Below are 24,710 nucleotides of genomic sequence, written 5' to 3'. Positions count from 1 at the left end.
CCCATTTTTCAGATGCGGGAACTAAGAAACGAAGAAGCGGTTTGGAAAAGGCAGAGCTTCTAACCAACGCACAGAGACGATCGAGCACTTATTCTAGGCCGAGAACTGAGAGAGGCGCTGGGAACCCCATTCCAGTCGGAGCTCAGCGCGGCGGCCGCCTCCCGCCTGGCAGGTTCGTATCCCCAGCGCAGCACACGGCTGGCGGACGTTGCGGGGATCTTCACTGAGTGAAATCGATCTCCGGCGGTTGGCTGGAAAAGCTCCCCGGGCGCGGAGCTCCGCCTCTCGCCGGGCTGGGCCCCGCCCCCGCTGCGGTCGGTATTGTCCGACGGTTCCCGGCGTCCCTCGGTTTGCCTCGGTAGTTTCCGGCAATGATCGAGAGTTTCTAACGTGCCCCCTTGTTGTCTCTCGGCTGCCGTCCTCGCCACCGCAGCCCCCCTTTTCGGCTCCCTCTCCCCCTCCCCCCGCGGCCGGGCCGGGCTGGCGCCTCTGGCGCTACGGGCTGGGCAAGATGGCGGCCTTCGGGATCTTGAGCTACGAACATCGGCCCCTGAAGCGGCCGCGTCTTGGGCCTCCCGATGTATACCCTCAAGATCCCAAACAGAAGGAGGTGCGTTCAGAAATCCGAGCTCCCGAGGGGCCAGGGGCCAGCGATCGGCATAGGAGGAAGCACTGATGGCTCGGGGAGGGGGGGGGGCGGGGCGGTTTGGTGGCAGCGAAAGTCCCGAAAGGGGGAAGAGTAAAGTGGGGTGGTGTTGGAGAGTAGGTCCTGGTGGGGGTGAGGGGAGGCTCCTGGGCGCGAATTGGGAGTGATATCGGGGCCACGCTGGAGGCGCCCCCCTCTGCACACACACACCTCAGAAAGTTGTCTTTCCCCTGCAAGCTCGCAGGGGAAGAGTGCTGTTGAGCAAGCCCTGGGGAATTGGGAATCTTAGTGACTGTGGGGGTGAGGGTGGGGTCCAAATGATTATAAGGGCCTAGCTTTAAATAACAGTCTGTTCTACTCCGAATCCTTCTCCTACCTTTTCCCCCCTTGTTTCCTTCTCTTCTGCCCTCCTCTTCCACTACCACCACCACCACCCCCCCCCCACCACGGGAAAAAAAAAAAAGCTAAAATGTCGTTTTCCTGCCTCAGGATGAACTGACGGCCTTGAATGTAAAACAAGGTTTCAATAACCAGCCCGCTGTCTCTGGGGATGAACATGGCAGTGCCAAGAATGTCAACTTCAATCCTGCCAAGGTGAGACAACCCTGCCAGGCTGAAGGAAAAGGCTGGAAGTATCTGAGAAGGAGCAAAGGCCCTGGGTTGGGAAGACTTAAAGGGACGACCTAAATGGCCAAGTTTTCCTTCATAACCTAATGCTACCACATTGGCATTTGCCCATCAAAGGCACAACCACCTCTGCCCCTTCTGCCCACCCTGAGGTGTAGTTTTCTTCCCTCAGATCAGTTCCAACTTCAGCAGCATTATTGCAGAGAAGTTACGTTGTAACACCCTACCTGACACCGGTAGGAGGAAGCCCCAAGTGAACCAGAAGGACAACTTCTGGCTGGTGACTGCACGATCCCAGAGTGCCATTAACACCTGGTTCACCGATCTGGCTGGCACCAAGCCACTCACACAGTTAGCCAAAAAGGTGAGTTACTGTTTCCTGTTCTTCAGGCAAGGGAAGGGAGTGTGGGTACCAAGTACCCGCCGATTCCTGGATTAAGCTACACGGATGCCAGCTCACAGGGGTGAGAGTGGTCTCACCATTTGCGATGTCCGTGCAGGTCCCCATTTTTAGTAAGAAGGAAGAAGTGTTTGGGTACTTGGCCAAATACACAGTGCCTGTGATGAGGGCTGCCTGGCTCATCAAGATGACCTGTGCCTACTATGCAGCAATCTCAGAGACCAAGGTTAAGAAGAGACATGTCGTTGACCCCTTCATGGGTGAGTAACTCCTAATACCAGGGGACCCACCCCTAATTGCTTCAAGGAGTGGTAGAGAGACCCTTGGAATTATTCTCCTTCCTCATCTATATTCCTTGCTTCTGTTTGTATCTTGTATTCACTCAATTAGTAAGCATCAAGTATCTTGAGTATCTACTGTGTGCATGCATGTACTGGGCTATAAAGATGACCACTAGCTAATCCCTGCCCTTAGAATGCTTGTAGTCTAGTAGGGATGCCAAGGCATGTGTACGAATCCCATAATTGAATATAGAAACGTAGTGTGAAAAGTGGAGGCAGAAGGTTCTTTGAGAATTCAGTGAACAGAAAGATTACTTTCTTTGGGGGATAGCTGGGAAGCCTTTAGGAAGGTGGCATTTGATTTTTTGTTTGTTTTTTTTTGTTTTGTTTTAATTTATTTTGTTGAAATATAGTTGATTTATAATGTGTTAGTTTCTGGTGTACAAGCAAGTGATTCAGTTTTACGCGTATATACGTATGTATGTTCTTTTTCATATTCTTTTCCATTGTGGTTTGTTATGGGATATTGAATATAGTTCCCTGTGCTGTACAGTAGGACCTTGTTGTTGAAGGTGGTATTTGACTAGAGCCTAAGGGGATGAATAGGATTTAGAAACATGGTGACTGGGGGTGGGGGACAGAAGGTGTTCTCAGCAAAGGGCCAGGGTAAACTAGCCCTTTTGCCATCTTTCCCCTAGAATGGACTCAGATCATCACCAAGTACTTATGGGAACAGCTGCAAAAGATGGCTGAGTACTACCGGCCAGGGCCTGCTGGAGGTGGGGGCTGTGGTTCTGCTATAGGGCCCTTGCCCCATGATGTTGAGGTGGCGATCCGGCAGTGGGACTACAACGAGAAGCTGGCCATGTTCATGTTTCAGGTAGGAAAGAGGCATGTTGTGTGGGGCGTGGGATTGAGCCTGACCTCACTCTGCCAGCACAGAACAGAATCCGCTGGCCCCCTTGCCCCACACGTGGTTCTCCTCATTCTTTCACTGACTTTCTCTGCCTCATCTTTAATAGCCCCTGGGTGAAACTAATCCTCTTCCCACCCCTGGTACCCATAGGACGGAATGCTGGACAGACATGAGTTCCTTACCTGGGTACTTGAGTGTTTTGAGAAAATCCGCCCTGGAGAGGATGAATTGCTTAAACTGCTGCTGCCCCTGCTGCTTCGAGTAAGGCCTAGGATTTGGGAGGTATAGGGAGGATGTGAGGAGAGATAAGACACGAGAGCGTTGTTCTTTGGAGAGAACTGGGGGGGTTTGATCATTGTGTCTTCACAGTACTCTGGGGAATTCGTTCAGTCTGCGTACCTCTCCCGCCGCCTTGCTTACTTCTGTACTCGGAGACTGGCCCTGCAGCTGGATGGAGTGAGCAGCCACTCGTCTCATGTGATGTCTGCTCAGTCGACAAGCACACTGCCCACCACCCCTGCTCCTCAGCCCCCAACTAGCAGCACACCGTCTACACCCTTTAGTGACCTACTTATGTGCCCTCAGCACCGGCCCCTAGTTTTTGGCCTCAGCTGTATCCTTCAGGTAGGTACTGGGTGGGCCCATGGAAGTATTCAGAGGCATCTTGAGAAGAGGCAGGGGCATGTCCTGGAAAATGGGAGCCATTCTAAATTGGAGGCAAGAGTAGCCACTGAGTACTTGCTTGGAAATTGTTGGCTTCTCATTCCTGGGGTGTTAGTTCCTTTTTAGTAAGTTAGTTCCTTTCCAGGTCTAAGTAGTGGGCCCAAAGCCTTTTAAGAGAGTGGATGAGGGCAGGGGGCTCAGAGATGGAGGGATGCCACCCCACGGACGCAGAATAACTTTGGATCGGAAACCGAAAGGTTGGGTCTTATAATTGGCTTCTTAAACTTCTGTTGCCCCCGCTGCTTCGAGAGAGGTCGCTGTGGTAAATGAGTTTGACTTAGCTGTTCCTGTCTGGCAGACCATCCTCCTGTGTTGTCCTAGTGCCCTGGTTTGGCACTACTCGCTGACTGATAGCCGAATCAAGACTGGCTCACCACTAGACCACCTGCCTATTGCTCCCTCCAACCTGCCCATGCCAGAGGGCAACAGTGCCTTCACTCAGCAGGTAAGTCTGACCAATAGCCTGGTACCCTCAGGCAACTGGGGTGTGAGAGGCTTAAGTTACTCTTTTAGAAATAGTGACTCGGAGTCTGCTACTATTCTGTTAGCCTGGAGCCTTGACCTTTTTTTGTATGCCTTGCTACGTCCTTAAAGCTTTCCTTTTTGCAGGTCCGTGCAAAGTTGCGGGAGATCGAGCAGCAGATCAAGGAACGAGGACAGGCCGTTGAGGTTCGCTGGTCTTTTGATAAGTGCCAGGAAGCTACTGCAGGTGGGTGCCAGAGAACAGACAGTAAGAAGGTTGTTTGAGGAAAGGATGGGGACAGTAAGGACATATAGATCTGAGAGTCAGAATACATCGGGCCTGTAGCTAAGTCCCCTTTACCGCTTTTCCTCCTCAGGCTTCACCATTGGACGGGTGCTCCACACTTTGGAAGTACTGGACAGCCATAGTTTTGAGCGCTCTGACTTCAGCAACTCTCTTGATTCCCTCTGTAATCGAATCTTCGGATTGGGGCCCAGCAAGGATGGACACGAGGTAATAAGCAAGAAGGGGAAGAAAAGAAGTGAAAAACAGAGCAAGAGCAACAGTATATATGAGGGGAAGGCGTGGTGAGACATTGAAACCAGAGGATGTCTGAAGATATAGAGGGTCTTACTGGGCCTAGGATGTTTTGAGGTGGGGCCTAATCGCTGGGAAACTGGAACTCGGTTCTTTGTCCCCAACTCTACCTTACTCACGCCTGTCTTCCTTTGGTCTCCAGATCTCCTCAGATGATGATGCTGTGGTATCCTTACTGTGTGAATGGGCTGTCAGCTGCAAGCGTTCTGGTCGGCATCGCGCGATGGTTGTAGCCAAGCTGCTGGAGAAGAGACAGGCAGAGATTGAGGCTGAGGTTAGGGGGCCCATGTGACAGTGGTAGCTGGGGTCGGAGCCAGATTGAGCTGGTAGTGGGACCAAAGTTGAAGTTGTGAGAGTGAAGAAGTGATAGAGAATGTACAGTTGAGGACATAAGGCAAAAGTAGAAAGGAGTGGATGAGTGTCGGAGTTAGAGAAGTGACCAAGGCTGCAGCTGGGAGGCAGTAAAGAAAATGGGAGTCAAGGAGGGGACTGGAAGTGAAAAGCTTGGGATGGAGGCAAAACAGGCAGTAGTTCAAGGATTACACAGGGACAAGTGAAGAAATAGTAAAACCCATTCCTACAGTTTGTTCTCTCATCTTACAGCGTTGTGGAGAATCGGAAGCTGCAGATGAGAAGGGTTCCATCGCCTCTGGCTCCCTTTCTGCTCTCAGTGCTCCCATTTTCCAGGATGTCCTCCTGCAGTTTCTGGATACACAGGCTCCCATGCTGAGTATGGACCCCTACCACCCTCTGATTACCTCTGCCTAGACTCACCCATCTCTGTCATCAGAAAGCATGATGAAGGGCTTCCTGGGATACATTTCTGTCTTGAGCTCTATGCAGAATGACTTTTGGACATAATTCTAGTCTTTGCTTATCTTGCGGTTTAACAAAGTAGAGAAATAGAATAAAAACGAGCATACGATCGAAGCATTTTCATGTGTAAATAGCAGAGATGCTGTATTTCTTTACGAGATGGTGTGTGGGGCAGGAGTTGCAGTAACCAACCACACTTTGTCCCTCAACAGTTTTGGTTTTGTTGTTGTTGTTTGAGTCATTTCTTTTTTTTTAAATTTAATTAATTAATTAATTTATTTATTTATTTATTAGTTTATTGGCTGCACTGGGTCTTTGTTGCTGCACTCGGGCTTTCTGTAGTTGCGGGGAGCGGGGGCTACTCTTTGTTGCGGTGCTCGGGCTTCCCATTGTTGTGGGTTCTCTTGTTGCAGAGCACCAGCTCTAGGCACGTGGGCTCCGTAGTTGTGGTGCACGGGCTTAGTTGCTCCGTGGCATGTGGGATCTTCCCGGACCAGGGCTTGAACCCGTGTCCCCTGCATTGGCAGGCAGATTCTTAACCACTACGCCACCAGGGAAGCCCTTGAGTCATTTCTATTCTTGCCTACTTTGGGTACTCTAGGAGCACCATGACTTAGGTGTGTCCTCTCTCTCTCTGCCCGTCTCTTTCGTGCTCCCCTAACTCATTTTTTCTTATTCCCTCTCTCCAGCGGACCCCCGAAGTGAGAGTGAGCGAGTGGAATTCTTCAACTTGGTGCTGCTGTTCTGTGAACTGATTCGACATGACGTTTTCTCCCACAACATGTATACTTGTACCCTCATCTCCCGAGGGGACCTTGCCTTCGGAGCCCCTGGTCCCCGGCCTCCCTCTCCCTTTGATGACCCTGCCGATGACGCCGAGCGCAAGGAGGCTGAGGGCAGCAGCAGCAGCAAGCTGGAGGTGAGCAGGCTTTTCCTCGCCCTAGATGGTTTCTTCTGACAGTCCCATCTTCCTGGCTCCTGGAGTCCTCCGAGAATCCTTTCCCTAGTAATGAGGGTAGCATTTGTTTAGCACTTCACAGTTTAGCAAGCACTCTCATGTCAGTTTTTTTTCATTTGATCCTCACAACAGCCCTGTGAGGTATTCTTCTTTTTTTTTTTTTGGCCTTGTCGTGCGGCTTGCGGGATCTTAGTTCTCCCACCAGGGATCCAACCAGGGTCCACGGCAGTGAAAGCGCCGAGTCCTAACCACTGGACCACCAGGGAACTCCCCCCATGAGGTATTCTTATCCTCATTTTAAAGCTGAAGGAAACCAAGACCTGTGGAGGTTAAGGGACCAGTCAAGACTTGGATCTGGTGCTTATCCCTGTACGGTCTCCTCTCTCTGGCTCCTGGGTCAGCTTTTCTAGGTGATGGGGAGCAGCTCCTTGGGGCTAAAGCAGCTTGCTTCTGTTCTCTGCCCTCAGGATCCAGGGCTCTCAGAGTCTATGGACATCGACCCTAGCTCCAGTGTGCTCTTTGAGGACATGGAGAAGCCTGATTTCTCAGTAAGTTAGATGCTGGTGTGGAAGAATCCAGCTCCCGAGGTCCTCCTGTTATGCCACTTTGGGGAGTTTATGCCCCCTCATCCCTTCGTTTTCCTCTAAACGCTCTGCCCTTTCACCTTTTTCTTAGTTGTTCTCCCCCACTATGCCCTGTGAGGGGAAGGGCAGTCCATCCCCTGAGAAACCAGATGTTGAAAAGGAGGTGAAGCCCCCACCCAAGGAGAAGCTAGAAGGGACCCTTGGGGTTCTTTATGACCAGCCGCGGCATGTGCAGTATGCCACGCACTTTCCCATCCCCCAGGTACCGTTCCCCAACACCTTGCGACCATCTGTTCTGAGCCCAGGTTTCTGTCCAAGGACTGTGCCGAGGGGTTGGAGCTGTTCTTGAGGGTGTGGTATGCTGGGAAGGGCTTGAGCGCTGGGGTGCAGAGGGCGCATGGAGCATGCTTTTAAGAGGAGGGAGAGCGATCCGTGCCGTGCCGGAGTCTGATGGTGCCGCTGGGATGCAGGAGGAGTCATGCAGCCATGAGTGCAACCAGCGGTTGGTCGTACTGTTTGGGGTGGGAAAGCAGCGAGATGATGCCCGCCATGCCATCAAGAAAATTACCAAGGATATCCTGAAGGTTCTGAACCGCAAAGGGACAGCGGAAACTGGTGGGTTTGAGGTGCCTTAAACGGATCTCCCCCAGAGAGCACCCTAGTCAGTCTTCCCTTCCCCAGCATAGGGAACTCCCAGTCATGTCCCGATGTCCTGTCTCTTGGAGTCTCCTGAGAGCTCTAGTCCTTTTGAAACTTCCCCCCTCATTCCCCCCCTCTGCAGACCAGCTTGCTCCTATTGTGCCTCTGAATCCTGGAGACCTGACATTCTTAGGTACCTCACAGTAAGCCCCATACTGCCCGCCCTCCCTCTCCCATCCCTCCCTCAACCTAGCACCTCCCTGTACGTATTCCTCTAAGGTCCACATAGTCTGTGGTCCTCCAAACCTTTGCTTCACTGTCCCCTTCCCTTCATCCCTCCCCGGCCCCTTCCTTGACCCTCCCTTCCCGTCTTCCCTCTTCCTTCCCTCTCTCCCTCCCTCCCTTCCTTCCCCTTCACCCCACCCATAGCCTTCCTCTCCATACCCCCTCCCCACCCCCGGTCACCCAGGTATCGTCCCTGTCCTGACTGGTCCTTTTCAACTGTCCCCTCAGGTGGGGAGGATGGACAGAAGCGGAGGCGCAACCGGCCTGAAGCCTTCCCCACTGCTGAGGATATCTTTGCTAAGTTCCAGCACCTTTCGCATTATGACCAACACCAAGTCACGGCTCAGGTGTGGGCCTAAGTCCAGCCTCCTTCCCACGTTCTGGCCTCCTTGTCCTGCTTTCCTTTCCTCCTTATCCTTTTCTTCCCCCTCAGGCAGGCTAAGCCTCCTGGTCTCATCCCCTTCCACCACCATCCTTTCCTGCTTCCTTGGTTCTTCCCACCTCTTTGCACTCCTGTCTTACTCCCACTGCCCTTACCAGGTCTCCCGGAATGTTCTGGAGCAGATCACGAGCTTTGCCCTTGGCATGTCGTACCACTTGCCTCTGGTGCAGCACGTGCAGTTCATCTTTGACCTCATGGAGTATTCCCTCAGCATCAGCGGCCTCATCGACTTTGCCATTCAGGTGGGGAATGTGGGGAGATGAGGGTGGGGAATGAGGGAGTCTGCTCTACAGGGTCATAAGGACAGGAGGAGTGGCTCAAGCCAGTGTCCCAGGCTGTTTGGAGGGACCGAAGGACTCGTGTGGGGGGAGTGGCCTATGAGCTAAGCCAGCAGGACTAGAGACTCAAGTGCTCCCTGGGGAGGCCCGAGAGACAGATTAGAGCACTGGGCACAGACTGTCCTCCCACTGTGGAGTTCATAGGATTGTATCCTGGAGACTGGTTAGATCATTGATGTGGCTTGTCGTTAACAGAATAAAGGACAGTGGCATATGGCACCAGGGCCCCTCCAGGCTGAGGTGGCTCCAAAAGGGAGGGGCTCCAGTGTTCTTGCAGGCAGGGGGGTTATGTGTAATACTCGAGACCTGTTCTCACTTCTCAACCCCCACTCACTCCGCTAGCTACTGAATGAACTGAGTGTAGTTGAGGCCGAGTTGCTTCTCAAATCCTCGGACCTGGTGGGCAGCTACACCACCAGCCTGTGCCTGTGCATCGTGGCTGTCCTGCGGCACTATCACGCCTGCCTCATCCTCAACCAGGACCAGATGGCACAGGTCTTTGAGGGGTAAGAAGGGCTTCACAATAACCAAAACATGCAGGGCTCTGGTGAATGCCAGTGCGAGTGGCCTGTGAAGAACACGTGGGGCGCTCACCGTGCGGAAGTGCGTGGGGAGGGGAGAAAGCATTGCCAAGGGATGGGAATCTTTGTTCCCCGGCCTGCCATTGCTCCAGGCACACCTACCGACCTTGCCCCTTCGCGCGACAGGCTGTGTGGCGTAGTCAAGCATGGGATGAATCGGTCTGATGGCTCCTCCGCAGAACGCTGTATCCTTGCTTATCTCTATGATCTGTACACCTCCTGTAGCCATTTAAAGAGCAAATTTGGGGAGCTCTTCAGGTAAGAGAGGTGGGAGGTAAGGGGTAGAGAGTGGGACCTCATCCCATCTCCTTCCCGTTACTGCCCAACTCAGGAGCAGAGCACAGCCCACGACCCTGCCGTCTCTGCAGGGTCACTTGGAGATGGTGTCCTCTGCCTGTTCTTGGTTCCTGAGAGTGGGCCTCCTTCCTCATCAGCCTTGCCTCCAGCCCATGTCTGTGGGGCCCGCACTCCTCCTCCCCGGCTCCAGAGGCCCCTGTGCCTTATTCTCACTGGGCTCCTTTCCTGCCCAGTGGGTCTGCTTTGTTCCATTTCCCCTTTTCTCGCCCTAAGGCCCCTGGTCCCTCACTTTCTCCTTTTTTTTCCTTTTCTCCCCTTTCCTGACCATCCCTCTAGCTCACCAGCCCTTCTTCAACACCGCTCTCTCCTTTTCCCCACCCCTGCAGCGACTTCTGCTCCAAGGTGAAGAATACCATCTACTGCAACGTGGAGCCGTCAGAATCCAACATGCGCTGGGCACCCGAGTTCATGATTGACACTCTGGAGAACCCTGCCGCTCATACCTTCACCTACACGGGGCTAGGCAAGAGTCTTAGTGAGAACCCTGCTAACCGCTACAGCTTTGTCTGCAATGCCCTTATGCACGTCTGTGTGGGGCACCATGATCCCGATAGGTATGGGGCGTACTGAGTGAGGAATGGGCTCCGTGCTCCCGCCTGACATTGGGAGGGATGAGATGCCCGGGACGTACCACAACCTTGGTTATGGCCGGGGTGGAGATGAAAAGTTAATGAGTCTGAGGTTTTGCCGGAACAAGGTTTTTCCTGAGGGCATTTGTACTTTTCCCCAGGGTGAATGACATCGCAATCCTGTGTGCAGAGCTGACCGGCTATTGCAAGTCACTGAGTGCAGAGTGGCTGGGAGTGCTTAAGGCTTTGTGCTGCTCCTCTAACAATGGCACTTGTGGTTTCAACGACCTCCTCTGCAATGTAGATGTGAGACTGGGGGTGGGGGCATGCCGGGCACCGGGCAGTTCCCAGGACGGGTCTGCTCCTAGTAATCACGGGAGCGGAGGGACAGAGATTTGCAGAGTGGAGGCCAGGCGCTCGGAGTAGGCGCCCTCTCTCCACACTGAGTCCTGATGTCTGTCTGCTTTTTTCCTCCAGGTCAGTGACCTGTCTTTTCACGACTCCCTGGCCACTTTTGTTGCCATCCTCATTGCTCGGCAGTGTCTGCTCCTGGAGGATCTGATTCGCTGTGCAGCCATCCCTTCGCTCCTTAATGCTGGTGAACTACCAATCCATAACCCCTAGAATGTCTAGACCCTCAATCTCACTCAGTACACACTTGACAGCCGCACTCTTGTTCAGTGTGGGGCTCCTGGCAGCACCAGAGGCCAGTCCTGTGGTGTGCCTCAGGCTGGGAGGGGCCTCTTTCTAACCCTGCATTTTCAGCCCAGATCTTTCCGGTTCCTGACCCTTCCAGGTACTCCCCTTATACTGCAAAACAGTTTGCTACCCCACCTTTCCTCCAGTGTTTTATCTCCTTTCGCCTGACCTCGGCTCCCCTTTTAGTCCCTCACCACCCGCAAACCCACATACAGTCTGCCTTCATCCTTCCCCTGTGCTTTGTCTTCCTCTCTGTAGCTTGCAGTGAACAGGACTCTGAGCCAGGAGCCCGGCTTACCTGCCGCATCCTTCTTCACCTTTTCAAGACACCTCAGCTCAATCCTTGCCAGTCGGATGGGAGTAAGTGACCCCCGATCCAAGTCGGCCAGTCATCGAAAGTTTGGCTACCCCACCCCCACCGTTTCTCCTTTTGCTTCCCCTGACTTCAGCTCTCTCCCCAGACAAGCCTACTGTAGGAATCCGCTCCTCCTGTGACCGCCACCTGCTGGCTGCCTCCCAGAACCGCATTGTGGATGGAGCTGTGTTTGCTGTTCTCAAGGCTGTGTTTGTACTTGGTATGAGGGTAGGAAGGGAGTGGTGCCAGAAGTGTGTATAGGGTGGAACGCCAGCTAAACTACAAAGGACAGCCTTTCTCTCTCCTGAAGGTGGTCTTTCTGACCTTTGGGGAAGAGAGGAGGGAGGAGAGTATATTTCTGGCCCATAGGGCAGGATCTGGGGAGTTGCTGCTTCTGCGGGTCCGGGGTGGGTCTCCACACAGCATTCGGATCTCACTCTGCCCTCCCTATCTCCCACCCGTGAACCACAGGGGATGCGGAACTGAAGGGTTCAGGCTTCACTGTGACAGGAGGAACAGAAGAACTTCCAGAGGAGGAGGGAGGAGGTGGCAGCGGCGGTCGGAGGCAGGGTGGCCGCAACATCTCTGTGGAGACAGCCAGTCTGGATGTCTATGCCAAGTACGTGCTACGCAGCATCTGCCAGCAGGTCAGTCTCACCTTCCCCCCACACCTCCTAAACGCCACTGTGTAATAAAGTCCCGTTTCCTGCCGTGATCACACCACCTCCCTGCCATACATCGTGACCCTCACCAACCCCCAGTCCACCCCCCCCCCTTATTCCTAACCCCCTCACTGGCTTCCCCAGTCCCGATTCTCGGCTTCCTCAGGAGTGGGTAGGAGAGCGTTGCCTTAAATCCCTGTGTGAGGACAGCAATGACCTGCAAGACCCAGTGTTGAGTAGCGCCCAGGCCCAGCGCCTCATGCAGCTCATCTGCTACCCACACCGGCTGCTGGACAGCGAGGATGGGGAAAACCCCCAGCGGCAACGCATTAAGCGTATTCTTCAGGTAGGCCAAGGTGACGGGGGTCTTGGAGGAAGCAGTAGGGCCTGAGCCTGGGGTGAAACAGTGGCAACCTTGAGAGAAAAAGAGAGAGGGAGTTAAGTAGGAAGATGAACAAGGATGTGGGTGAAAGGTGGTGAGGGAAACAGCTCCAGCATTTGTTTTGAAGTCAAGCCAATATGGTCCAGACTCGAGAGTGAACTGTTGGGTGAGGGCCCAGCTATCTGGAGTAGGACTCTAGCTTATCAGTGGGAGGCATAGTATCTGGGAGGCCTAGTTTTTGGCCTTGTATGTTTGGCATGTTGGTCATGGCTCAGTAATGAATAGTAATACTACCGAAGAGCTGCTACTTATCGAGTGGCTGCTTCATGCTGGGTACTGTGCTCAGCACTCTACGTAGATTTTCTCATTCTTAACAGCCCTGTGAAGTAGGTAAGAGTATCCCTGTTTGACCAGCGAGGAATCTGAGGCTTGTAGAGGTTAACTAATGTGCCCAGGGCTCAGTAACTCACACAGCTAGTAAGTTTAAAGTCAGTATATGAGCCCAGGTCTGCCTGTGCCCTTCCTGCCTCACCACACTGCTGCAGACATTCATGTGACGGGAGGAGGGTGGAAAAATAAAGCTGTTGAGGAAAAGCTAAAGGAATGAGGCCTCTTCAGCCCACAAGAGATAATGCCGAAGAGAGATTAGCTAAGACTAGCCTTCGGGTCTGTAAAGGACTTTGAGCAGCTGGTTGAAAACAGGAGCGGCAAGCTTCAACTTCAACATCAAAGATTTAGGTTAAGCATTAAGCAGAACTTCCTGATGTTGAGGAATGTGAGGCTCTGGAACAGGAAACTGGAGAAGGATGTGAAATCCTTCCAGGACTGCTTTTAAAATGGGATAGATTCTTCAGCCATCTTGGATAATTTAGGTATGATCTTTCCTAAAGAGGGGACATAAAGGTCCCTTGCAGACTTCTAGGCGTATGTGATTCAAGGTTGTGAGAGGTCAGGAGTTGGTGTCGGGGTGCGGAGTGGCTGGCGTGACACAGTGATGACTAGCTTGTGGGTGGGGTCTCCGTCACAGAACTTGGACCAGTGGACCATGCGCCAGTCTTCCCTGGAGCTGCAGCTGATGATCAAGCAGACCCCTAACAATGTGAGTGGTGCCCGGGCCCTCTCTTTCCCATGCTTGCTTCCAGCAACACGTGTCAGGGAGCTGGGCCACCATAGAAGAACCTAGGTCCTACCTTTGGGTTCTAGAGATAAGAGAGGATGGGAAGATGACAGACATGTGGAGCCAGTGATAAGGCACATGGGTTGGGAGTGTTGGGGAAGGTTGGCGGCAGTGGCCATAGAGGCTGTTTCTGTGGCCACAGCTGTAAGGAGTTATGTAAAGTAGAAGACAGCGGGCATTGGAGAAATACTACGAGGTGCTGGAGGACACGACACCCAGCAGAGTTGTGTCCCTACCCTCCCGTCAACCTCCACAGAGGCCTTCCTCTGTCCTCATCTCCCAGCTCTCCTATCATCTCTTCGCCTTTGCCACCAGCTACCTATTTAGCAGCCCCCATGCCTTTCATCCTCCTCAGGAGATGAACTCCCTCTTAGAGAACATCGCCAAGGCCACAATCGAGGTTTTCCAACAGTCCGCAGAGACAGGGTCATCTTCTGGAAACACTGCAAGCAACATGCCCAGCAGCAGCAAGACCAAGCCTGTGCTCAGGTTGGGTAGAAACGTGTTAGGACCCATCCCCTTCTGAGTTTTCTCTTCTGGTAGTGTAAATGATTTCAGCCACCTGGAGATGCCAGGCACGTCCATCGGGAAAGGAGAGGATGGATTGTTCCAACCTTGCCTGGCTCCTCTGTAACCCTGTGCGCGCCGTCTCTCCAGCTCCCTAGAGCGCTCTGGTGTATGGCTGGTGGCTCCTCTCATTGCCAAACTGCCCACCTCAGTCCAGGGGCATGTGTTAAAGGCTGCTGGGGAAGAATTGGAGAAGGGCCAGCACCTGGGTTCCTCTTCCCGCAAAGAACGCGATCGACAAAAGCAGAAGAGGTAAAGCGGCTGGGAGGGGGCCAAGATTGAGGGGTATAAAGGAGAGGAGGCATGCCCAGGGAAGAAGAAGAGTTGGGGCAAAGAGGTGAGGATCAAAATCAGAGAAAAGTGGACAATCAGAGGATAAGAGTAATAGTTGAGCAAGAGGCTGGATCTTCTTTTTTTTTTTTTTTAAGGAAGATTTTTATTTTCCTTTTTTAAAAAAATTTTTTATTATTATTTTCGAAATTATTTTTTGGCTGCGTTGGGTCTTCGTTGCTGCCCACAGGTTTTCTCTGTTTGCAGTGAGCGGGGGCTACTCTTTGTTGCGGTGTGTGGGCTTCTCATTGCAATGGCTTCTCTTGTTGTGGAGCACTGGCTGTAGGTGCTCGGGCTTCAGTAGTTGCAGCATGCAGGCTCACTAGTTGTGGTGTGCAGGCTCTGGGGCACGAGGGCTTCAGTAGTTGTGGCGCACGTGCTTAGTTGCTCCGCGGCATGTGGGATCTTCCCAGACCAGGGATCAAGCTCGTGTCCCCTGCATTGGCAGGCAGATTCTTAACCACTGTGCCACCAGGGAAGTCCCAAGAGCCTCGATCTTAACAGAGTAGAGTCTGGGGCTCGGAGGAATGAGGTTGGAAGTTGCCTGACCTACAACCCATGGTCCTGTTCTTTTCTTTTTCTTTTCCTCGCACCTCTAGCATGTCCCTGTTGAGCCAGCAGCCCTTCTTATCCCTGGTGCTGACGTGTCTGAAGGGGCAGGACGAGCAGCGCGAGGGACTCCTTACCTCCCTCTACAGCCAGATCCACCAGGTACAGGTCTCTGGGCCCTGGACCCGGGCAGGAGGGCAGAGAAGGATACAGCCAAGAGGCCACTTATGTGCTCTGAATCTTCAGTATTTTGTGACAAGAGCACCGTGGGTGCTTTGGCATGGAAACAAGAAGATCCCTGAGCTGTGTGTTGTACTTGTTTCTATCTTAGATTGTGAATAATTGGAGAGATGACCAGTACTTAGACGATTGCAAACCAAAGCAGCTAATGCATGAGGCACTCAAACTGCGGCTCAACCTGGTGAGAGGGGGAGCTGGGGAGAAGAAGGAAAGGGGTGGGGCTAGGACTGCAGACAAAGAAGCCCCAGCCCAGGGAGGCAAGGGTGAGAATGGAGGGCCCAGGCTCTTCTGGGGTCTTCACGTATTAACCCAGCTCTCCTAAAGGACGCAGGACCTGAAAGTGGTTTAAGGAGACTGGATCCTTGCAGGGACCCTGCCTCAGTATCCTAGGTTCTGGCTGGGCCCAGGAAGCCCTAGACACCTATTGTGGAGTGTTGAATGAGATCCTGGGCATCCTTTGGTCCAACTCAATCATTTTATAAGGAAGGAAACCAAGGCCCAGAGATGTCAAGAGTTAAGTCATTGGCCTCACATCATGTAGCAAGTTATAGGCACAGCTGGAACACTGACCTCAGGTTTCCCGAGTCACATCCAGCCCGGGTTCTAATCTAAGCTTTCCTTAAATGCTGGACTCCAGCCCTGAGCCATCTGACTGACTTGTTGTGGCCCTGGCAGGTGGGGGGCATGTTTGACACGGTGCAGCGCAGCACCCAGCAGACCACGGAGTGGGCTGTGCTCCTCCTGGAGATCATCATCAGCGGCACTGTCGACATGCAGTCCAACAAGTAAAGCATCCCCGTCCCCTCCCTCCAGTTTTGTACCTGAGAGGATCCCCTTCCCCCACACCAGGTGCACGACCCGCCGCCGCAATGGCAGTCGGTGTGGCTGATGCTGCAGACTCCGCGGTCCGGGGTTCCCCACACGGTTTTGGTGCCCGCTCCCTGCTCGTGTCCAACCCAGCTGTCTCTGTCTGTCTGAAACGCGTTCTCCTCTGGTTTCCTCCCCGGCTTCCTGCCACAGCGAGCTCTTCACCACCGTCTTGGACATGCTGAGCGTGCTCATCAATGGCACCCTGGCGGCGGACATGTCCAGCATCTCCCAGGGCAGCATGGAGGAAAACAAACGTGCCTACATGAACCTGGTGAAGAAGCTGCGGGTGAGCAGAGGGGGCGAGAGCGAGGCCTAGTGACCTGGGCTCTCAGTTTCCTCTTCCCTGATCTCGTGTTTGCGGTCCAGCCTCAGACACATTGTGCTGCCCAGAGTCCCCTACCCTTGCCTTGCCTGGCCATCCTTTTTTTTTTTTTTTTTATAAATTTATTTATTTATTTATTTATTTATTTATTTATTTAATTGGCTGTGTTGGGTCTTTTTTGCTGTGTGCGGGCTTTCTTTTAGTTGTGGTGAGCGGGGGCTACTCTTCGTTGTGGTGCGCGGGCTCCTCATTGCCATGGCTTCTCTTGTTGTGGAGCACGGGCTCTAGGCGCGTGGGCTTCAGTAGTTGCAGCACACGGGCTCAATAGTAGCGGCTCACGGGCTCTAAAGCACAGGCTCAGTAGTTGTGGTGCACGGGCTTAGCTGCTCCTCGGTGTGTGGGATCTTCCTGGAGCAGGGCTCAAACCCGTGTCCCCTGCATTGGCAGGCGGATTCTTAACCACTGTGCCACCTAGGAAGCCCTGCCTGGCTGTGTTTTTGTTATTCGTACGGTGAGGATTTATTGAGTGTCTTCTTTGTGCCAGCCTCTGTGCTGTCCCCTAAGCCTTCCCGTCTCTCTTTTCCTGTGTCCTTGAACTCTTGTCCCATCTTCCTGTGCCTACAGAAAGAGTTGGGGGAGCGCCAGTCAGACAGTCTGGAAAAAGTTCGCCAGCTGCTCCCACTGCCCAAGCCAACCCGAGATGTCATCACTTGTGAGCCACAGGGCTCCCTTATCGACACCAAGGGCAATAAGATCGCTGGCTTCGACTCCATCTTCAAGAAGGAGGCATGTTCCATTGTCTTTCCACCCCCTGCTCCCCGCTCCCCACCTTTTTCCCCCTTTGGGCCAAAGCCTCCCCTACATTAACCTTGTAGCTACAACAGGTTCATCAAGCTCTGTCGGCGAGAGCCGTCCCTGGGGTGATTGAGCTAATCACTTAATTTTCCTCACATTTCTTCTTCCCATCTTGGGAGAGTCACTCTCTTTCCTTGGTCTCTCCCTTCACCCCTCCCCACTTCCCATCACCCTCACCCACCTTTGTACAAACCACCCATTTGTCTGCATCCCACCCTCCTCTTTCATCTGCTCCACCTGCCTCCCATCCTGCTCCACCCCGGCCTGCACCCCACCTATCTACCTGGCTGACAGCCCGTATCTCTTTTATCCCTGCTTCTCTCTACCCCATCCACCCATCTCTGCACGGTTTTCTCTGTCCCCTCTCTCTGTCAGTATTTGCAGTATTTGTTGAGTAACCGTAATCATTGTGTGTAGTAGAGGGAGAGGAGAAAGGGGATGCGGAGTTCAAAATCCCAAGTCCAACCCATTCATATAGCCATACTCTTCATTCTTTTCCTGGCCCATCTGTCTCTGTCTTTCTCGCTCTCTGCCTGTCTCTCTCTTCCTGTTTTTCTCTGTCTCTCTGTCTCTGTCTCTGCCTGTCTTCAGTCTCTCACTGCCTTTTCTTTCTCTGCCTTCCTGTTTCTATATCTGTCTCCCTCTGTCAGTGCCTGTCTCTGTCTCCCTCTGTTGCCCCTCATCCCTTATTAACTCTCTCTCCCCTGTGTGTGTGTGTGTGTGTGTGTGTGTGTCTGTCTGTCTGTCTGTCTTCCTCTCACCATCTGCCCTGAATCTACCTGTGACTTTTTTTTCTTTTGTTGCCAACAGATACTTTTCCCTCTCCTCCAAGTCCTCAAGGTCTGTCTTCTGTTTTCCAAGTCTCAACAGCTCACTGTTTCTCATTTTCCGGAGCAGGGTCTGCAGGTTTCCACCAAACAAAAGATCTCCCCCTGGGATCTTTTTGAGGGCTTGAAGCCATCAGCACCACTGTCTTGGGGCTGGTTTGGAACAGTCCGGGTGGACCGGCGCGTGGCCCGCGGAGAGGAGCAGCAGCGGCTGCTGCTGTACCACACGCACCTGAGGCCCCGGCCCCGCGCCTATTACCTGGAGCCGCTGCCACTGCCACCGGAAGATGAGGAGCCCCCCGCCCCCACCCTGCTGGAGCCTGAGAAAAAGGCCCCAGAGCCCCCCAAGACGGACAAACCTGGGGCCGCTCCCCCTAGCACTGAGGAACGCAAGAAAAAGTCCACCAAGGGCAAGAAACGCAGCCAGCCAGCCGCCAAGACAGAGGTGAGTGCCACTGCCACCACCCGGTGGCACCTCTTCCCCAGCCCGTCTCTCTTCCTAGTTCTGTCAAGCATCTGGTTTGTGGGAGGGCTGGGGGCATTTGGAGAAGGGCTACCTTTAGAATTAAAAGCATGAACCATGGAGATCCAGCTCCTGCTCCCGCCTGCTACTCCACCTGACCCCAGCCCGCTCACCTTCCTCCTCTGCCGCTGACACAGGACTATGGGATGGGCCCAGGCCGGAGCGGCCCGTATGGTGTGACAGTGCCTCCGGACCTCCTGCACCATGCCAACCCTGGCTCCATGTCCCACCTCAGTTACAGGCAGGGCTCCATAGGCCTCTACACCCAGAACCAGCCACTGCCGGCAGGTGAGTGCCCGCCACGAGGCATGAGGGACTTTCCCAAACATTCCTCCCGCCTGAGGGGCGACGCCACTCCTCCTGGGAGCTGTGGATGCCCCGGGGTGCTGAGCGGGGGACGGAGAGACCAAGAGCCTAAAGAGGTCAGCCTGCTCCCCTTTCCAGGTGGCCCCCGCGTGGACCCATACCGCCCCGTGCGGTTACCGATGCAGAAGCTGCCGACCCGACCACCTTACCCTGGCGTGCTGCCCACAACCATGTCTGGCGTCATGGGACTGGAACCCTCCTCGTATAAGACATCTGTGTACCGACAGCAGCAGCCTGCGGTGCCCCAAGGACAGCGCCTTCGCCAACAGCTCCAGGCAAAGATAGTGAGAGGGGCCGTAGGGAGGGCCGTCAGGGAGAGGGGCTTTTGAGGGTCACAAGAATTGGGATCCTCACAGGGACACACAGAGTAGGAGAGACAATAAATGAGGTGGCAGAAAGCATTTCCTGAGTTTGAGTTTGTCTCCTTTTTCCCTCTAGCAGAGTCAGGGGATGTTGGGACAGTCATCTGTCCATCAGATGACTCCCAGCTCTTCCTACGGTTTGCAGACCTCCCAGGTAAGGGCACAAGATGGTGAGAATCGGGCAGCTTGAGGCAGGCTGCTCTGTGCACTCTTGGCCCTGATTCCCTCTCTGCTCCTTCCCTCCAGGGCTATACTCCTTATGTTTCTCATGTGGGATTGCAGCAACACGCAGGCCCTGCAGGTACCATGGTGCCCCCCAGCTACTCCAGCCAGCCTTATCAGAGCACCCACTCTTCTACCAATCCTACTCTTGTAGATCCTACTCGCCACCTGCAGCAGCGGCCCAGTGGCTACGTGCACCAGCAGGCACCAACCTACGGACACGGGCTGACCTCCACTCAAAGGTAGCCAAGGGAGCCAGGGGTCATGAAGACACACTGAGGATTCTGATTTGAGAAAACCTGTGCCTGGAGGTGATGGGACTAGTCAGAACTTTCAGAGGTGTCAAGAACACTTCTCTGGCCACATGACCTGTCGCCACAAAATGCAGGAGCTGGAAGGGACCCTGGCAGCTAATACTCTCGAGGACCAAAGAGGGGAAATCATTTATATGACTATGAGAAGGGAAGATCTGGGGTTCATAGATGTAGTGTGTGGTAAGGAGTCATCCAGCCACTGTTAGAGCAGTTTAGTGCTGGAATGGGCCAGCGAGCACATCCTCCCACCATGCTGAACATCAGTCATGCCTTAGTTAAGACATTGTCATCATGTCTTGAGGCTCTGCAGCTTCGGGTTGAGAATGCTGCGGGGTAGACCAGAAGAAAAGTCCCTTACTTAGAAGTATTGATGAACTGCCCACGGTGTGGCCAGCACTATGCTAGGACCAGGTGGGGTGAAGAGAGCTATTTGAAAAAAATACGAAGTCCCTCACCACGAAGAATTTTTACTATACCTGGGGAGAGGAGACTTAACTCAGAACACTTAGGGAACATGGTGATGAAAGATATAATCAGCTGTGCAGTTGGGTGCTGTGAAGTAAAATGGGAATTCAGGAAAAGTGCGGGATGATGTCATTGTGGGCCTGAGTCATCAGAGAAAGTTTGGTGAAGGAGGTCAGACTTGTGTTGGGCTTTAAAGGATGGCTATGATTTGGATTTGTGGGGAGGAGGAGAAGCAGAGGGGATCCCAGATAGAGGATGTAGCATGAACAAAGACATGGGGACCTTATCTCATATTAACATATATGTGTGGAATCTGGAAAAATGGTACAGATCAACCGGTTTGCAAGGCAGAAATCGAGACACAGATGTAGAGAACAAACATATGGACACCAAGGGGGGAAAGCAGGGGGGTGGGGATGGGGATGAATTGGGAGATTGGGATTGCCATATATACATTACTAAGAAGAAAAAAATCAAGTTGTACACTTTAAATATATACAGTTTATTGTATGTCGATTATATCTCAATAAAATTACTAAAAAAGAAAAAAAAGACATGGGGACCGGAATGAGTAGTGTGGCTGGGAGGACAGGAAAGAGAAGAGCTTGGCTGGAATGTAAGATCTGTGCCAGGGAAGGAGTAGGGATAGGGTGGGAGTGGGCAGGTTGAGAGAGAGCCTTGAATGTTTGGTGAGGGATTGAGACACAACCCCAGAAAGCGCTTTTTTGATCAGGGTAGTGATGTGACGATTTGGGCATGTTGAGAGATTAACGTGGAATTCGTGGAGAGGATGCACAGGGAAGGCGACAGAAGACTTGAGATGGGCCCAGCCAGTAGCCTGTTGCGGTGAAGTACAGATTGGGGTCGGGAAGGTGTAAGGAGCAATGGAACTCAACAGTCTTCAAGACCCTGACATGATATTGGGGACCAACAACAGTAATAAGCAGAACAGCCTCAGTGAGTGTTTATAGAATGCCTAGCCTGTACTAAGACTGTGTTTCATTTTCATAAGAGAAAAACAGCTTCAACAGAATTGAAAAATTCCTAACCATGAAGGTCAGGAGACACTAAAATGGGCGTGTTGTCTTTGCTCCTCATTCACGAACCCGGAAACGTGTCAGAAGCCAAAAAGGCTCTCCTGGTTGGTGACGGAGGAGTGAATGAAATGGCCCGTTGACGTTTCTTTGGGGTCAGAGACCTGGGGTTCATGTGCACCGTCTCCCCACAGCCCATGCCTTAATCTCCGCCTCTCCTTGTCTTTGTAGGTTTTCCCACCAGACGCTGCAGCAGACACCCATGATAGGCACCATGACCCCGCTGGGTGCCCAGGGTGTCCAGGCCAGTGTCCGGTCGGCCTCCATCCTGCCTGAGCAGCAGCAGCAACAGCAGCAGCAGCAACAGCAGCAGCAGCAGCAGCAGCAACAGCAGCAGCAGCAGCAGCAGCAGCAACAGTACCACATCCGGCAGCAGCAGCAGCAGCAGATCCTGCGGGTGAGACCCTGGGATTCCGTCTGGGACCTGGGAGCCTGAGGAGGAGGAGGAGGAGGAGGAGGAAGGGAGGAGGAGGGGGAGGAGAGGCCCAGGCTTTTCCAGGTGGTTTTCAAGGCTGAATGAGGCAGTGTAAGTACCCGGCAGGGCAGCTGGCACGTAGTGGGGGCTGAAGAGGCCAGTTCCCTCCCTCCCCCTTTTTCCGGGGGTCCTGGTGGGAGAGAGTTGGGGGTCATCTGCTGGGTGCCGCAGATTTGATTTTTCTCTCTGCAGCTCTCCGAGCGGGGAGGGCAGTGGACCCAGAGTTCCCACCCTGTGCTTCTCCCATCCCCATCTCTCCACCACTGAGGTTCAGCCCTTTACACTCCTTAGATCCCTTCTGTCTTCGCAGCAGCAGCAGCAACAGCAGCAGCAGCAGCAACAGCAGCAGCAGCAGCAACAGCAGCAGCAACAGCAGCAGCAGCAGCAGCAGCAGCAGCAACAAGCACACCAGCAGCAGCAGCAGGCGGCGCCGCCCCAGCCGCAGCCCCAGTCCCAGCCCCAGGTAGCTGCTGGACTCCAGCCCCGGCTCAGGGACAGCGTGGCCCAGGTTGGGCACACTGCTTGGGACGGTGTGCAGCCGTGGAGAGGTGGGAGGCAAGGCAGGGCCCTCTACGGAGGGGTGGGGACGTGAGGATGGAGGAGGAAGGGGAAGGTTCCAGTTCAATCCTCCACTTCCCATTTTCACCTCAGTTCCAGCGCCAGGGGCTTCAGCAGACACAGCAACAACAACAGACAGCAGCTTTGGTCCGGCAACTCCAACAACAGCTCTCCAGTAAGGCTGCCTTCCTTCCCAAGGAGAGCCCCAAGGAGTAACTTGGGGGGGGTGGGCGGGGAGGAGGCCAAGGTAGCTGAGGTGATTGCTTCGGGCCCAGGTTGTCGGGGGAAGCGTTGCCTTCCATCCCTTCCCTCGGTGCCTGAATGGCTTTCCTCATGTAGACCCCCACCCCTGCTTGGCCTCCCACCTCTGATAATCTCTGGTTTTTCACAGATACCCAGCCACAGCCCAGTACCAACATATTTGGACGCTACTGAGCCACCTGGAGGAACTGCTTGTGCACTGGATGTGGCCCCATCCTATCCCCTTAATTCCCAGTCCCCTTCCTGGGCTAGCACCAGTAGTGGTTGGGGCTCTTCCCTCAGGCTCCATTTTTAATGAGTTTTTAGTATTTTTGTTAATGTGAGGCATTGAGCTGTTGGGTTTTGTATATTATTTATATAGAGACCCCAGAGCTGTTGCACCCAATACACAGAGCTTCTTTGCAAAGGGAGTGTGTGCGTCTGCATGTCTGGGAAGGGCGGGCTCTCAGAAGGGTGCGGGCCAGACCAACAAGTCGGCACCTTCATTCTGTTCAGATCATCTCCCCTGTTTACCTTCCACCCCCTAAATTTCTGAATTCTAATTGGGTTGCTACCCTCTCTCCCTTTCCCCAACGTGGCCACATGTTAAGGGTTGGAGCCTTAGTCTCTCACTAAGGACAGCTCACCTTCTCAGCTAGATGGTGTGGCTTCTGTATAGCTTGTCTCCATGGGAGGATATACCACTGGGATCGGGGAGGGGAGACTGGGCCAGAGGAAAAATCACTGGAACCTGATTCTCCTCCCACCTATCCTACATGCTGGGTTTTGATCAAGCTTCAGGGTGGGGGGCGGGGGTGACAGACACTGCTTCCCCTTTTTGCCGCCTTGTGTGGTCTCCATAATGTGCCAAGCGATATCCTAGATAGAGAACTTCCCTGAGTCACATTTCTGGGATGAAACATTGCCCTCCATTGGCAAGTGTCACCATCACATAGGTGGTGGAAGGACAGTATGGTTCCAGGAGGAAAAACCAGCAAAAGGAAGCATCCTTTTCTCTCTCTGCTCTGTTGCTGGAACTGCTTGTTTTCACACAACTCACCTTGGCACAAGTTACCCAGGGTGACCTGCTCACTCCCATTTTACAGTAGAGAAAACTCAAAACTGTTGCTCCAGAGTCACATTTGGAACTGTGGCAGAGCCATTCTTGGCCCCTTTGCTTTCAGGTTTGGAGCCCTAGATCTAAGGCTATCCAGGAGAGCCAACTGGTTTACTACTGTGGAGTCCTCTGGTGTGCCCAGCTGGGGCTGAAAGAGGGCCAGCCCCGCCTCATGGGTGGGTGGTACCGGATGATTTGACAACTTCAGGATGCTGTCCAGGCCATAGTTGCACTCTGTTAACTGGGAGATGTCAAGTGTGCTGGTAAAAAACCGGGAGCACCAATCAATACTCAAGTTACAAAAAAAAAAAAATTCCCTCTTTGAGGTCCATGGAGCCCTTGCTCAGATGGGACTTACCAAGTTTAAGAGTTGGGTGGGCAAGGAGTGGAACTCCCCGACAGGGTAAAGTTGAACATGATTCACTGAAGCTTTATTCTGCCCTGTCCTATCTTAACAGAAACATTCTGAGGAGCTATAGAGGTAGAGGCTTGGCTGGGATAAGGGACACTCAGAGGGGCTTGGGGTCTAATGAAATTAGACAGGTGCACTACACAGAAACACAAGACACAAAGCCAGATCTGGAAGGGAGAGACTGAAGTGGTCAGACAACTGGCATGCCGACAGCCAGAGTCTGCCGTACCCCAGCAGAAAGGAATAGCATTGACCTTTGGGAGAGTGACAGGATGAGGGCAAAGTGCCCCACCCCACCCCCAACACACACACACCTACTGGTTCCTGCCTGAGTGGTGCAGGTGCTGAGGAGAGGTGAGGGATGCCAAGTGAGGTGGAGGCGGGTCTTCGTGGAGTGTGACTGGGGACTCCCGTAGGCAGTGCCTCAGTTTCTTCCTTTGTTTCAAGGTCTCAAGCTTTGCAGGTAAAGTTTGGACTAGCTGCCCTGAAATATCACCTGTCTGTG

General features: G+C 53.3%; 1 protein-coding gene across 25 annotated transcripts; it reads left to right on the top strand.

Moving 5' to 3' along the window:
* The first annotated feature begins 305 nt into the window (after positions 1–305).
* Positions 306–23,093, top strand: MED12 (mediator complex subunit 12). 25 transcript variants are annotated; one of them, XM_057718159.1, is made up of 46 exons: positions 306–610; positions 1,136–1,240; positions 1,446–1,637; positions 1,774–1,933; positions 2,653–2,834; positions 3,021–3,131; positions 3,240–3,494; positions 3,892–4,038; positions 4,203–4,302; positions 4,433–4,569; positions 4,796–4,927; positions 5,257–5,383; positions 6,159–6,388; positions 6,895–6,975; positions 7,103–7,273; positions 7,482–7,626; positions 7,793–7,843; positions 8,164–8,282; positions 8,476–8,619; positions 9,058–9,221; positions 9,423–9,554; positions 9,980–10,207; positions 10,384–10,528; positions 10,700–10,820; positions 11,180–11,281; positions 11,383–11,496; positions 11,748–11,923; positions 12,105–12,284; positions 13,348–13,419; positions 13,853–13,986; positions 14,155–14,316; positions 14,994–15,105; positions 15,275–15,364; positions 15,859–15,968; positions 16,204–16,339; positions 17,000–17,161; positions 18,128–18,502; positions 18,718–18,868; positions 19,025–19,221; positions 19,385–19,462; positions 19,555–19,609; positions 19,685–19,772; positions 21,575–21,800; positions 22,170–22,341; positions 22,530–22,611; positions 22,828–23,093. In XM_057718159.1, exons 1-46 carry the CDS (start codon positions 512–514, stop codon positions 23,018–23,020), a joined length of 6,645 nt encoding a protein of 2,214 aa, XP_057574142.1. In that variant the 5' UTR covers positions 306–511; the 3' UTR covers positions 23,021–23,093. The 25 variants fall into 25 exon arrangements, 22 of the variants coding, with proteins under 22 accessions (XP_057574142.1, XP_057574138.1, XP_057574132.1 ...); XM_057718155.1 differs by having other exon boundaries at positions 19,025–19,230; XM_057718149.1 differs by having other exon boundaries at positions 18,041–18,502; positions 19,025–19,230.
* The last annotated feature ends 1,617 nt before the right edge of the window (positions 23,094–24,710 follow it).

This window comes from Hippopotamus amphibius, chromosome X (genome assembly GCF_030028045.1).
Source record: "Hippopotamus amphibius kiboko isolate mHipAmp2 chromosome X, mHipAmp2.hap2, whole genome shotgun sequence".
NCBI lineage: Eukaryota > Metazoa > Chordata > Mammalia > Artiodactyla > Hippopotamidae > Hippopotamus > Hippopotamus amphibius.
The sequence above is the reverse complement of the archived record's forward strand: the minus strand, read 5'-3'. Positions and strand labels throughout refer to the sequence as shown.

Bases quoted from the DNA above. Each gene is read 5' to 3' on its own strand.
- MED12 (XM_057718145.1), top strand. From the start codon at position 512: ATGGCGGCCTTCGGGATCTTGAGCTACGAACATCGGCCCCTGAAGCGG. The intron at 611-1,135 runs GTGCGTTCAGAA...TTCCTGCCTCAG, and splicing joins AAGATCCCAAACAGAAGGAG to GATGAACTGACGGCCTTGAA. The intron at 9,555-9,979 runs GTAAGAGAGGTG...CCACCCCTGCAG, and splicing joins AAATTTGGGGAGCTCTTCAG to CGACTTCTGCTCCAAGGTGA.